Here is a 14,672-nt window from a genome sequence, read left to right on the forward strand (position 1 = left end):
AACAGTTTCAGTTATATCAGCAATATAGGGGAACCCAATAAGAGATCAGTGTAAAAAAATAATGACAGCACAAAACACAACAAAGCATAAACAGACAATTATAAATCAGAGACATGCTGCAGGGGAGGAGGAGGGAGGGGGATCAGAGGGAGGGAGGGAGGAGCACAGGGGACTGAGGTGATGGTGCACGGGTGCATTGGTGACAGAAACTCTATGGGGACTACACCTGGGGGGGTGGGGGGAAGGAAATATTGTTTAAAAATGAACAATGATGTAAAAAAATTTTTAAAAAATAATTAAAAAAAATAAAAGACGCCTCCCCAGTGGCGCAGCTGGTTGAGTGCCGTGCTGTGAAACTGTCAGCAGCCTCTGCAGTGCGGGTTCTATTCCTGGCCCGCCAGAGAGAAACCCACATGGCGCAGCAGACCTCTTCTGTCTCTCCTGCTACTCCCCTCAGCTGTTTCTTTGATCTGTCTGCCTGTTCTGCTCCCTGCTCTGTCTCCGGTGAATTCTCTCATGCTCCTGCACCTCTGACCTGCACCCCAGTGCTTGCATAAATAAATAAAAAGAAAAAAAAGAAAATAACAGCAACTGATATTAAGAAATTATTTTGGGCCTCCCCTGGTGGCGCAGCGGTTGAGCACTGGGTTGCATGGCTGCCCACAGCCTCTGCAATGCCAGTTCGATCCCCGGCCACCGGCGAGGGTCCCACAAAAAAAAAAAAAAAAAAACAAGGGAAAAAAAAAAGGAGTTTAAACAAACACATTTTCATAGAAGATAAACAAATGGCCAATATGCCCTTGAAAACGATCTTCAATTTTAGGAAAATAAAAATCAAAACTGTAATGAGAATCTGTTTCACTTAGGATGATTATAGTAAAAAATATAGGAAACGTGTTAGGGTGTGAAGATAATCTTTTTTTTTTTTTTTCCAGAACTGCTCAAATTCTTTTAGCTCTTTTCTATTCTGAAACAAGTAAGAGCAGTTTTCTAATTAACTTTAGGTTGTAGATTATTCTGTGTATGTGTCTTTGTATGTAGGAGGAGTATTTTTTTTTTATTTTATGTTTTTTAAATCATTTTTCATTTTGCACAATGTATGCATTTTCATCTTGGTTATAGTCCCCATACAATTCCCACCTCCCTTATTTTGACCATAATCCCTGGAGGGGGAGTAACTTTAAAAGTTGTGTGGGAGCGTCTCAGGTAGAGGGATAGAAAATATATGTACATATATTCTCTAATCTATAGAATAGTTTTCTTTAAGTGCTGTATCATGTAGATTTCAACTATTTCTGCTGCCGTTGCCATGAACTCTGTCCTCTGCCTCCTTAAGTCAGTGATAATGCTGCATTTGGTTAAGGCTCCTGTTCTCTGCTGAGAATTATCTACCTATTATCTATAACAAGGATCAGTTTTTACAAAATTGACATCATGAGGAGAAAGCCAAATACATGATGATTTCACTCATGGAATATAGTGAAAAACCACCAATAAATGCACTAAAAAACTTAAGTCAAATTAAACCCTAGAAATACAACTGCAGAATGGAGGCTGCCAGAGTGGGAGGGTGGATGGAGGAGGAAACACAGAAGTGAGGGGGCACAATGGTCTATGGTAAAGAATTATGGGTCCTTAGATGGTGTGGTGGGGTGGTAACAAACTGAGCAGGTGTGAACCTATTTCCCTAAATCATGTAAAGTTTGAAAACCAATGTTATCAGTATATACATTTATAGTTCTGCATTTCTTGTTGACTTCCAGAAACCATTTCATCATGTATTTTGTCACATTATATATATTTATTAGAAGAAGTCTAGTGTGATAACATTTAATGTTAAAGTTTTGTTGGCAAAAATGGGAACTCTGTCTTCTTTAAAGGGTATAATAATTAACCCAATGATGATTACATCCAATCTCTTTGATCAGTCTTTGGAGTAATCAAAATCATGAGAAGGAAGCTATACTCTGATATATTTTTAATAAAGATGGGCTAATGGAGATTTGACATTATCTGATGAATGGCGAAGGGAAAAGAGTACTTTAAAAGTGTTGAGTCTACCATCACATAAGACGACTGAGGCATATTTTTTAATTTCATATTTTAAATGTAAATGCCAACTTACTTTATAAAATGCACACATCTTTCAGATCACGTCTAGTTAACATGTAATTCGACAGTGTTTGTTTTAAAGTTACCAAATATTTGTCTGTTTTTAGACATTAAATTTATTTGCATCTCATACCATAATTGTTGTTTTGGTGATCATTCTAATTACTTATTTTAATTTTTCACATTGTAGTTGTCTGGTTTGTTACTTTTGTTTAAGACTCCACAGATTTTATTTTTCTTATTTCTTGTAATGTCTTTATAATTGAGGGAATACCTACTTTTTGATAATATAATTGAAATTAGAACATTATTACCTTACAGAGATAATATGGAAATTTAACTTTGTTGACTATCAAAAATGTCTCATTTATTTTTAAAACAGTCCATTTTTTGCTCTATTTTTTAAATGTAAGAATTTAGTATTAGGTATTATCAATTTAATGTGTTCTACAATGCTGTTCACAATGGAGAAAGTGAAAGAAAATGCAATAAAATATATAGCATATAAATGATGTCAAATATAAAATCATTAAAACAAATTTATATGACTTTTCTATATATATTGAATTAATTTATAATGATTTATGGGATATAGTCATAGAATGTTAGAAAGCAGTTTTAAATGTAAGTTATTCATTTTGACTGCATTATTTGAATCCCAAATATTTTATAATTCAAATTACTAATGTGCACTGAATATCATTAAAAAAATTAAAAGCTACTTTTATGTCTTCAGCTAAAAATACAGATTTGTTTGTAAAACAACGTGCTCCTCCTCAAAAACATGGACTCTTGATCAGTTTCTACATTTTTATACCTTTTCTCATTTTAACTGCTATTATAGTTCTAAAATGGCACAAAATAAAGAGATGTTGGAAAAGAGAGGGAACAGTAAGTGATGGGTAAGCAACTTTATTTTTTTGTATTTAACAGTAAATGCATTATGGGAAGAATTAAAATGTAATTCAAAATATTTTAAGTAGGAATTTTTGAATAAATGGGCTAGTGTTTAGAAATATTGAGATTTAATACATATCTTTTTTTTTTTTTCCCAGAAATCAAGATGTTAGGGATCCTTCTTGTTCTTATAGATCCAGGAACAACCAAAGCTACTAAATAAATCCTCAATACCTCTCAAATAGAAAGTCATGTTGGCTATAATTGCTTTAGGAAATTCTGGTTACTTTGCAAGAAACCCCATTCTCTTTACATTGATACTTAGTTGTGCTAAGGAGATTAGTAGAGATAGGGAAGCAAGTTTTGTAAATGGAATATGCAGAAGTAGGAAAGATTCAAGATGTCAAAGAATGAGGGAGAATAGAACAGATAGAGTATTTCCCATTTTACATATAACTGATACTGTTCATATATTTCTAAAATTAGAATTAAGGTACATGAACAGCTTTTTTCTTTACCATAATAATACAAGTCCCAATTTGCTTTGAGGATATTTAGGAAAATGAGAAGCGGAAGAATAAAACAGTGGGTCTAATTGTTTCATGATAAGGAAAATAGTTCTGTTTTCTTATGTAGCTGGAAATGAAATAATAATAGAAAATTTTCATCAACACTTTTGCCAAGTTAGTTAATTTTATTTATCAATAAGTTAACAGTTAAATTCAGGGTAGCATTATGTATGATTTATTTAGACATTTACATTATCATCAAAATGTTATAAGTTGACTTAGTTGAATGGTATCTGGCATTATTTTTCCTGAGTTCCTAAGAAATCTTGGAAAAATCTGAATAGTTGTAAAAGTTATCCTGATATTTGTAGGAAATGTTATAGCAAGGGATCATTGATCACAAATGACAAAATCTGTTCATGCCAACCTATGTTTTAGAGCAATAATAAGTGGTTTCAATGCTACAAAGGTAGGAAATGATATAGTGAGGTGAAGCACAAAAGAGTGGTAATGAACTGGGTGGTAAGGAACCAGGTCTTTATCACCTAAAAGCTTTGTAATTGACATTCTTGCTTCTTATCTGTCCATTCTCTTGATTTGCTTACATATGACCTAGCATACCTATCTCAACCTTTTTTCAAATGAAAGTTAATTTTCAAATAAAACTCCAGCAGTTTGTCCATAGTTAATGCCTCTTACATACAGGAAAAAGGAAATAGCTGCATAAGTGTACCTAAGTACCTAAGTTCAGAGGTACTTAGGTATACTCTCTCTGGATTCATAACCCTGAGTTAGGTAACCAAACCTGATATTAACCATCTGTAGTCAAGGAGCTGTAGTCATGTAGTAGGAGCCTGGACACCATACCATGATCCTTCTCTTCAACAGGAACTGTGTATTCACAGGAGTTATTATATAAAATATAGAGGCTATGTAAATAACTACATTTGTCTGAAAGACAGAGTGTTCATTAATGAAAGTGAAATAGATATTTATATAGTTATTTAGTAGAAATATTAGATAACTTAAGAATTTGATATTTGGAACTAAATTATGTTTTTTACTTTGGAAAAGCATTTTCATAGATATATTTTAATATCTTCCACATAAACAAGATAAGCTAAAAGGCTGATTTTTAATTTTAAAAACGCTTAACATATTTAAAAGTTATACAAATATTAGAATAAGACCAAACACTATATGATCACTGAATAGAATATAGGAAGCAAAGTGGATGTTGGTACATATTAATTGAATGAATAGCACAAATCCAGCTATTTTAAAAAAAAATGACTTTGTTAAAGTACAATGATTCCTAACCCTAAAATTAATGTTATTTTCTTTTGTACAGATCTATACCAGAAGATAGCAGTAGTAACAGTAGTCAATGATTGGATTAAGGTGAGCTGAAGGAATTAAATTATTAACAAAGGTGATAATTCATGACACAGTTTTAAAAAAAGTAGTATAAATCCCTGTAAGAGAGATTTTAGTCCCATATTTCATCATTCTGACTCCAGTTTGTCAGTATCGAAACAAAAACTCAAAAGCATTTGATGTTAATTTTGTTTTATGCTTATTTTTAAATATTTAATGTGAACTAATATTAGCCAACACTTCTGTAATAAGAGATGACTTTAAAAGAGATTTTTAATATATTCTTAAAATATTTATAAACAATCATGCACCCTGCTCTCTTATTTAAGGTACTAATTGATAGATTTCACAGATTGTGTAATTTACATTTGTTCTTCACTAAGATTCCATTGTTAATGTTATCCTTATTTTAGAAATGAGGAAGTAAACATAAATAATTTAAGTAATGTGTTACATGTATTGGATTTTAGTAAGTTTTGTAATTGGAGTTTATTTTGAGAAAACCAGACTTAAGAATTTTAAACTCTTAAGTGCTCCACAAATTTGGCACATATGGCCTGATATGAGTGAGCATAGGGAGTGGACTTTACATTTTTTGAGAAGCTATTGGATGCCTGGCCAAATGCTAAGAGTTTTGATTTTTTTTTTTTTTGGCAGTAAAATGATACAAAGTAGAGCACATAATTTATTTTCTTCAAATGTCTAAAGAATACATGGTATTTCATATGTTAGACCCATCACAGACCAATGGAAAAATTTAAAAATTCAACCAGAGTTTGAGATCTTCTAGTTACCCATGTTTAAAAGAGAAAGATAGGCTAAAATGTAAACCCAGATACCTCTATTTCTAAAGATTGTATTGTTAATGTATTTTAAAAATTCATCTAAAAATGTATGAATATATGGAAGAAAAGACTTGTGTAAGTAATCAAGAGTCAAGAGAAGGTCTGATATGTCATGAAAAATTGTTTAAATTTTCTCATATATGAATAGGAACACCAAGTATATTTATAGTAATCAGGTAGGGATTTAGCATGATACAGTTTGCATATTTCATATGATACAGTTTAAAAATATATATTGCTGTACTATAGTTTATATAGTACACCATACTATATATGCTCATAGACACAATATACGATAGAATAAATTCACATTGATATAGTTTAGAAATTTCATTTCAATAAAGTTAGGTAAAATTCAGATTCAGTCAAAAACAGTGACTAGTAAAACAGATAAAACACTATTGAATATATAAGAAAGGTGTGATGAAGGCAGGGTTGCATAAAAGGAAAATAAGAAGACAAATTTTGAGAGATATAACAGAAGAATTGGTTGAAGTGGTAACTGGATTGATGTATCTGTGCTGAAATAAAATAAAACTACAAAGACTTAAAACATTTCTGAACAATGGATAATGACATGTTTTGCTAATGATGTATTGTCTAGTAAGTTAAGAACCAGTCTGGTGTTGGAGTAATGAAGTGGAGAGGAGTGAAGAATGACTTTGGTTTTGAACATATGTATGTATCAATCCTGTGGGAAATGCAGAGGACTTTTGGAAAAGATACAAATTAATCATTTGTTCTTCATGTCTTTCTCATTCTTTTTCACTGTTTCCTTGTTGGTGATTGCCTTTTACCCATGTAAAATTTAGTAAATATGTAAATGAGCTTATAGTATTTATTTTTGATGTGCCTATCACAAAATATTTAGGAAAAAGAAATTTGGGTTCACAAATTTCATGAATTTGGGTTCATAAATTTCATGACGCAAAGTCATAGCATGTGAGAATAATTGTTATATCTGTAGTTGTATATTAAATTAGACAGCTGTAACCATTCAAATTAACATTACTGTTTTTTTTTTTTTTCCTGGATTTTTTTTACAACAGTTACTAAACAACAATATCGAAAAGCCTTAGCTTTTAGGAAGTGTGTTACCAGGAAACTCATCATTAACTGGCTGGCCTGATGAAGGAATGAAAAAATCCTGCTTTACTCTCCTTTTGCTAAGGTTTAAAGCTTTCAGTTTCACAAATCAAAATAAATCCTGTGAGTGAAAGTACGTAGGCTTATGTCTATTGAATTTTCTACCCACTGTGACCTTGGAAATAAATAGTCTGCCTCTTTTGAAACTGGGAAAATGTTATATCCCAAGCTGAAAACATTGTATTAGCTATAGCTGCTGCCTGTCCTCAGATGCCCATGGCCACTCTAACTGCTCCCATTTGTAGAGGTTTGAATCCATAATTCCCAGAGAAGATATAAACCTAATTTAACTCAATAAACATCATTTGGAGAAAAAAATAAAGAGAGCATACCTACAGTGCACCTCTCCAATAGCACACGATTCCCCTCTCCTGTCCATCCTAGACTTTGGACTATGATAGTAGGCGTTGCCAGGTAAGGACAGTCCAGAGCCACCAACATCATCACTAACATCCATTCTATGTTCAAAGGAAATTAATATTTATACTGTGTTCCTGGTCTTAGATACCTTTTTTTTAAGATTTATTTATTTATGCATACAAGAGCTGGGGTACAGGCCAGAGGTGTAGGGGGTGAAAGGACTCACCAGAAACAGAGTGGGGAACAGAACAAGCAGATTGAAATACACTGCTGAGGGGAGCAGCGGGCGAGTCAGGAAAGGTCTGCTGCACCATGTGGGTAGCTCCCTGGCCGGGGATCAAATTCATTCTGTAGTGGCTGCGGATAGATTCATAGGTTGCATCTTAACCCCTTGCGCCACCAGGAAGGCCAGACTATATCCCCCAGGTCCCTGGTACAGGTCCCAAGGCCAAGAAACAAGCATGGCTTCTTCACATGTCTCTGGTCCACATGTTCCTCAAGTTTTCTCTTCCTGCAGCCTTCTTTCTCAATCCCATTTTAGCTTCCGCTGGCTGCTTAGTTCCAGTCTTCTTAGGTAGGCCAGAGAACCCAGAAGCTCCTCTTTGGGGAATTACACTGTTATGACACTGTACCCATCACAAGACACCCATAGTGGTCCATCACAGTTCATTGTGAACTTAACCCTTTCCTGCTCCACCCTCCCTGTCTCCCTTGGGTAGCATCAGTTTTATGGTCAGATTCCTAGGGTTTGATTTTGGTTTGGTGCTCTCTGACTCTTTGTTTTGTTTCTCTATATTCTATATTTGAAAGAAACAATCAGATATTTATATCTATCCCCTCCAGTTCCATCCCCGTTGTTACAATTGGCAAGAGCTCATCTTGTTTTGTAGCTGAGTAGTGTTCTATTGTGTTGTGTGTGTGTGTATGTATGTATGTATGTGTGTATACCACATCTTTTTTTTTAAATTTATTTATTTATACAAGCACTGGGTACAGTCAGAAGCGTGGGAGGGTAAGAGAATTCACCAGAGCCAGAGTGGGGAACAGAACAGGCAGACTGATGAAATACACTGCTGAGGGGAGCAGCAGGCGCAGCAGGAGAGGTCTATTGCACTGTGTGGGAATCCTGCTGGCTGCTAGGGATCAAATCGGCACTGCAGAGGCTGCAGGCAGCCTCGCAGCCCAGTGCTCAACCACTGCGCCACCAGGGGAGGCCCTATACCACATCTTTTTAATGCACTCATCTGCCCTTACGCATTGAGGTTTCTTCCATAACTTGGCTATTGTAAGTAGTACTGCAGTGAACATAGGAGTGCATAGAAGAACACATAGTGCATATAGAGCAAAAATTAATGTTTTTTCATTCTTTGGGTACTTAGGTGTGATCTTGCTGGATCTTGTATTAGATCTATTTTTAATATTTTGAGAAATATCCCTATTTTCCATAGAGGCTGGACTTTTCTGGGTAAGATTTCCTTGCTTGAGTTCCCCCTCACCTTTTCTGTGATAAATGAAGTTCTGCATAATTTTAAGCAAATTTACCTGGGTTAGGGAATCATCAGCCTTATTGGAGTCTAATTAAGACCTATCGAGTCTCCATCAATAAACAAATATGCTCCTGGGTTAAGAGTGGGAGTGTCTCATCATGGAGGACAAGAGTTTCCAAATGTAGGGCCTCCCCAGTGGTGCAGCGGTTGAGCACTGGGCTGCGAAGCTGCCCGTAGCTTCTGCAGTGCCAGTCGATCCCTGGCTGCCTTACGAGGGTCCCACATGGTGCGCAGACCTCTCCTGCCGCCTGCTGCTCCCCTCAGCAGTGTACTTTGTCAGTCTGCCTGTTCTGCTCTCCCCTCTAGCTCTGGTGAATTCTCTCACCCTCCCACGCTTCAGACTATACCCAGTGCTTGTATAAATAAATAAATAAATAAATCTTTAAAAAAAAAAGTTTCCAAATGTCCAACAACTGATGAATAGATAAAAAAAGTGGTCTATCAATAAAAATGGAATATTATTCAGCCATAAAAAGGAATGAAACACTGATACTGCTAGGACATGAATGAACTTTGAAATTATTATGCTAAATAAATAGATCATCAGAAGATACCTGTATTATTAACTTGTGAGAATTATTCAGAATAAGGACATCTATAAAGACAAGTTTTAATTGTTACAAATCCACGAGACAAGAATGGATAACCACAGCACACACTAGGATCATCAATTTGGCAGAATAAGATAGGAAAAACTTCAAGTGAACTTTGTTTACAGTGATGATGGGGGAGTATAGCTTACAAAATACAACCAAGGGCCCCAACAACAGATAAACAGAAGCAATGGAGAGAACTAATGAATGAGAAAATACAATGTTGGTGAACACAAGAATAAAACAGAGGAAAAAAAATTAAAACAAACCAGTATAAGTGCCCTCTGCAACAACTTAAAAAGAAATAACATTACAGGCACGAAGGAACTAGAGAGAGATATCTAAAGTAACTGAGGAAAAATATTTCCAACCTAGAATCCTTTACCCAGCAAGAGTAACATTCAAAGACCGAAGAAAGAGTAGGAGCTTCACTGAAAAAAACTAAAAAGTCATTAATACCAAGTCATACAAAGAAATTCTAAAGGAAGTACATAATACAATTAATAACAACACGATATTACTAGAGGATGTTAATAGCTCACTTACAACAATGAACAGATTAACAGGACAAACATAACGATAGCTTTAAATGAGGATAGAGACCAGATAGGTCTAACAGACATCTACAGAACATGCCACAAACAAACAAACATATAAATAAAAAATGCTGCATACACTTCTTTTTTTAAAGTGTACATGAAACATTTTTAAGAATAGACCCTATCTTGGTGCACAAGTCAATTATCAATTAAACTGAAGATAGTGATTTTTCAGGTAGAACTAAATGCATTCTTTTTTGGGTATATACTATCTCGCAAAGTTTTATAAGAGTATTTATCATATTAAGGCTTTTTAATTTATCTCAACACCATGCAGTCACTGGTGTCTGGGATGGCTTTATTTACCTTACTAAACATGCCTGCACGTGCTCAAAAGTGTTAATGAATGAATGAGAAAAGTCTAGTTAAAAGAGAAGAGGGTGAGTGACAGATCTTGAGTGTTATAGTAGAGAAGGCCTAAAGAAGATGGGTGTGTAGATGGAGACATAGAGAAGTTACTGGTGGAGTGCTAGGGAGAGAGAATTTAAAAAGTAAAAGAAGTTGGTGGAAAGGGAAACTTAAAGAAAAAATCTTCACCATTAAACATACCTGAATGCTGAAAAAACATGCCTGCTAGGTTTTTGGTTTTTTGTGTTTTTTTTAAGATTTATTTATTTATTAATACAAGCAATAGGTACGGTCAGAAGCGCGGGAGGGTGAGAGGATTCACCAGAGCCAGAGCGGGGAACAGAACAGGGAGACCGACGAAATACACTGCTGAGGGGAGCAGCGGGCGGCAGGAGAAGTCTGCGTGCCATGTGGGACCCTCACCCAGGGTCTGGGGATTGAACCAGCGCTGCAGAGGCTGCAGGCAGCCTTGCAACCCAGTGCTCAACCGCTGTGCCACCAGGGAGGCCCCCTGCTAGGTTTTTTAGACATGAATTTCTTTTTCCTTACTAATAACTACTCACACTGTTTCTTTTTCTGTACCCTTGCCCCTTAGGGAACAGAATTTCTTCTAAGGGAATCTCCCTAAATAAGTAAATAAATAAATAGTGAACTGTGTGGTTTAAATGAAAAATACACATCAAGATGATTCTACAGTAATTTTGCCACACACTCTTTAAGGTCATGAGGATCATTTGCCTGCCATATTTTTAATAATTTCTGAGAAACAGTTTCCCAGCTGCATTACTACTTAGCAATTCCAAACATTAGGCCTACTGGAGTTTGTTTTTCCAACTGTAGATACAATTAATGCCTCCAAAACGGTGTACTGTGATAAAAAAATTTTTTTTGGGTGAGTGGTGGGATAAAATTGAGTTACAGTTTGAATTTGAGCAGTCTAAGATACCAGTCAGAAAATTCAAAGACAATGGCATATTCTACAGTAGTATCACTTTACCTCTCTCAGGTTTTCTTGATGACAGTTCCATCCTTACAACTTTCTTGTTAGTGCTGGCATTTATAGTTTACTTCCTCTTTCCTCAACCAAATAACCTAATATTACAAGAACAGGCATGCAAATGGAACACTTGTCCTAGGATCTAGTCCGAGGATCAAGTTCAATATTTTTGACTTTACCTGAGCTGGAAAGAATAAATAAGGTTGGTACTAACAAACATACTAACAGAAAATTTCTCGTAAAAATAATTACAATTTCTATTTTCCTCCCACGATAAATAAAACGCTAAAATATACAGTGATGTGGAGTAATAGAATTGCCAAGAAATTCACCAGAAAGGCAGAGCATGCCCATGTCACTAGTGCATGGCTTAACTATGTAAACCTTGTCATAAGAAACAAGTTGTGTATAAATACATACGCTTATTTCTGGTGCTAACTCTTCCTGTCTGTTGGAAGCTTCCCAGCCACTCAGGATTGCTAAGGCTGGGAATATCGAAACTGCAGCTCTCACTCCCACAGTAAAGCACGCTTTACGCTTGAGTAGTCCTGCCCGCGAGCCTCGGAGCTGCCCAACGGCCTCCAACTACCTTGACTTTGCTTCCTGTGCTCTGGCCCAGCCATGTTCCTTCTCTTTGCTCTGCTCACTGAGCTTGGAAGTTTGCAAGCCCACCTTGGTGAGTCCAGGGAACCTCCACTTCCTTCTCCTGGTGTCTCTCAGCTGAGCTCTTTCTAGAGAACAATTTCCTGTAGCTGTGGCACCCTCGGCTCACTTCTCGGATACCCCGCAGGTGCCTTCTGTTGTGTTGCCCCTATCCTAGACCAGGGTAGGTGTCTGAGGATGTTAGCCATGAAGTCCACTCTCAGCTTCAGGGGTCCAGGGACTCAACAGCTAAGACACAGCCCATCTTCCTGGGTCACCGCTCTTTGGCGTGGGGCATGGGGCGTAGTATCCTCATTCATTCCTCAAAGTTCTGAAGGAAACAGGACCCAACATGTTTCTAAAAAGGAACAGGATGGTCCTATGAAACTGAAACATCTATGGTTTGTTTGTATCTTAGCACTTCTCAATGTGCCCCTGAAACAAATCTAATGAAAGTTGTGGGTCGAGAAGGAGGCTGGGCTCACATAAATAAGTTTTCAAACAACTTTAGACACATGGACTCAGAATAATAAGTCATGCTATATTCAGGTGATTATTTTTGCAATCAAAACAAATATTTTCTTCCTGTAGATGCTGAGGGAATATTTCTGCATGTCACCATTCCACAGAAGATAAGGTCAAATGAGAGTGAAGATTCAGAGAAACAAGTAAATGATACAGATATTTGCTTTATTATTTAAAATTTTAATATACTTTTTATTTACTGTTGTACTCAGATCATACTGAATTGTAGTTGCTCTCAAAGCGAAATAATTTCACTGGGCTGTTTTGTCTTTTAATACATTTTGATTCTTTTTTGCTAACACATCTATTTACTTCCGTCCCCTTCCCTACATCTTTGCATTATCTTCTGAGATACTTGTTCACAGTTATCAGGAAATATTAAGCACTTTTCAGGAATCATAAGGGTACAAAATATTAATGTGATAAAAGTGTAACAATGAGGTAGACTTCAATTCATAAAAAATTATTGACAGCTAAGTGACAGAAACTGGTGTAGAAAAAAATTATACCTACAAATTTTGACTCTGATTATGTCTGATTATGATGAAAATTATGTCTGATTATGATGAAAAAGATCACAATAGGTAAATATTTACTGGGAAAACAACATTACTGACCATATAAAAAGAGATTAGATTGAAGTCATTCAAATTTGAATATTTTCTTGATTAAAATAATTCAAATAGCATAGTTATGTTTTTATATTATACACCTTAAGTCACAATACAGTGTTCCATGTCCTTAAAGTGGTGGTGGTCAATGTTTGATAATACTGAGGACATTTTTACATGGTGAAGGAATAATTTTGGAAATAACAATAAGTAAAAACATTAAGAATCCATTAACTCTGTTTTGCATACAGTATTGGAACCTACAATGATTATGTTCTATTTGTGAACAACTTTAATAAATTGTACTGTGAAATTAAGTAAATGTACTATAAATAGACTGTGAAATTGTACTTAAAAATCGCAATAAAATAATTTCCTTTAGAGAATTTGTAAAGGCTTTTCATCTACTAACCTGTATTTTTCATGGGGTTGATACATTTCGAAGTCTCTCTTAAACTTCTCCCTCCTGTAAAACCATGTTCTTCATGTATGAAATAATCAGTTATAAAGAATTTTATAGTTTTTGATACATAGCAGAAAATAAGTTTCTGGAAAGGTTCTAAAAATTTGTGCTGCCAGCAGTGAGATGAGAATGCTCATTTCATCCCAGTATTTAATATTATTAAAGTTTTTAAAATTCAGTTTGATTGGTGAACGATGGCACTATACTGCTGTTTATCTTGCATTTCAATTATTATGTGCATGAATAAATATTTTTGCACATGCATATTAATTGCCTATATTTCTTTTCTGAAAATAAAAATAGGGGAGGAGGCAAAGTTGAAAAGAGATAATCCACAAAAGAATATGTTCATTTTTTTAAAATGGATTTTTTTTGGCTTGAGTAAAATAATGCTGTTTTACTTTATATAGTTATGTATTTACTTATAAGCACCATGATAACTTAAATTACAATAAATATATATTTACTAAATCATATTTTGCTTTATTTTAGGTGACTTATAGCATCACAATTGATGAAAAACAATACATTCTGCATCTCAGAAAGCAGTAAGAGATTTTACTTTTTTAAATTTTAGAATTTACTTTTAAATGTTCTTTAATTCAAGAATTCAGTATATCAAAGACTACTCAATTCATTTTTCAATTTGGGATTCACTTGGTCTTGAATATTAGATCTCTTACATGATATATTATATCTGAATATTATATATATTCAGCTATATATTATAGCTGAATATTTATAATTATTCAGCTTATTTTCAAATTAAGAAATAAGATACAAATTTTCAAATCTCCAATTGAATATAAAGCAGACCCAAGATCTTCAAGTTATATATTTGGCTTATCTGATGTGAAAGCAAACATTTTTGTGTGTCAAGTTATTGGTAGGAAATTCAACTAGTGGCATATATTTTATTGATGTAATACATGTTTATATGTTTATTGATGTAATACTAATATATATATTTATTTTTAACAACTTTACTGGATGAATTTTATATATCATGAAACTCATTTTGTTGTATCAATCAATAATTTTTAATAACTTCATTCAATCTTGAAACCGTCAACCGTAAGTCAGTGTTAGACTATTTCACTT

General features: G+C 34.7%; 2 protein-coding genes across 5 annotated transcripts in view; both read left to right on the forward strand.

Annotated features, from left to right (window-relative positions):
* LOC119257835 (A disintegrin and metallopeptidase domain 3-like) overlaps positions 1-6,974 on the forward strand; it is a 96,985-nt gene extending 90,011 nt beyond the window's left edge. The window contains exons 19-21 of one of the 2 annotated variants that reach the window (XM_037526108.2): positions 2,849-3,014; positions 4,870-4,919; positions 6,790-6,974. In XM_037526108.2, the coding sequence (XP_037382005.1) occupies positions 2,849-3,014; positions 4,870-4,909 (206 nt within the window). In that variant the 3' untranslated portion in view covers positions 4,910-4,919; positions 6,790-6,974. Of the gene's footprint in view, positions 1-2,848; positions 3,015-4,869; positions 4,920-6,789 lie in introns of those variants that run through there. The other variant, XM_054700902.1, reaches the window with a different exon arrangement.
* Positions 6,975-11,861: 4,887 nt separating this feature from the next.
* The window catches only part of LOC119257836 (disintegrin and metalloproteinase domain-containing protein 18-like), a 47,080-nt gene continuing 44,269 nt past the window's right edge, over positions 11,862-14,672 (forward strand). For all 3 annotated transcript variants that reach the window (XM_037526109.2, XM_037526111.2, XM_037526110.2), the window contains exons 1-3: positions 11,862-12,006; positions 12,564-12,640; positions 14,064-14,119. In XM_037526109.2, coding sequence (XP_037382006.1) covers positions 11,952-12,006; positions 12,564-12,640; positions 14,064-14,119 — 188 coding nt within the window. In that variant the 5' untranslated portion in view covers positions 11,862-11,951. The remainder of the gene's footprint in view (positions 12,007-12,563; positions 12,641-14,063; positions 14,120-14,672) is intronic.

This window comes from Talpa occidentalis, unplaced genomic scaffold, assembly GCF_014898055.3.
Source record: "Talpa occidentalis isolate TD23 unplaced genomic scaffold, MPIMG_talOcc4v2.1 talOcc4.4, whole genome shotgun sequence".
NCBI lineage: Eukaryota > Metazoa > Chordata > Mammalia > Eulipotyphla > Talpidae > Talpa > Talpa occidentalis.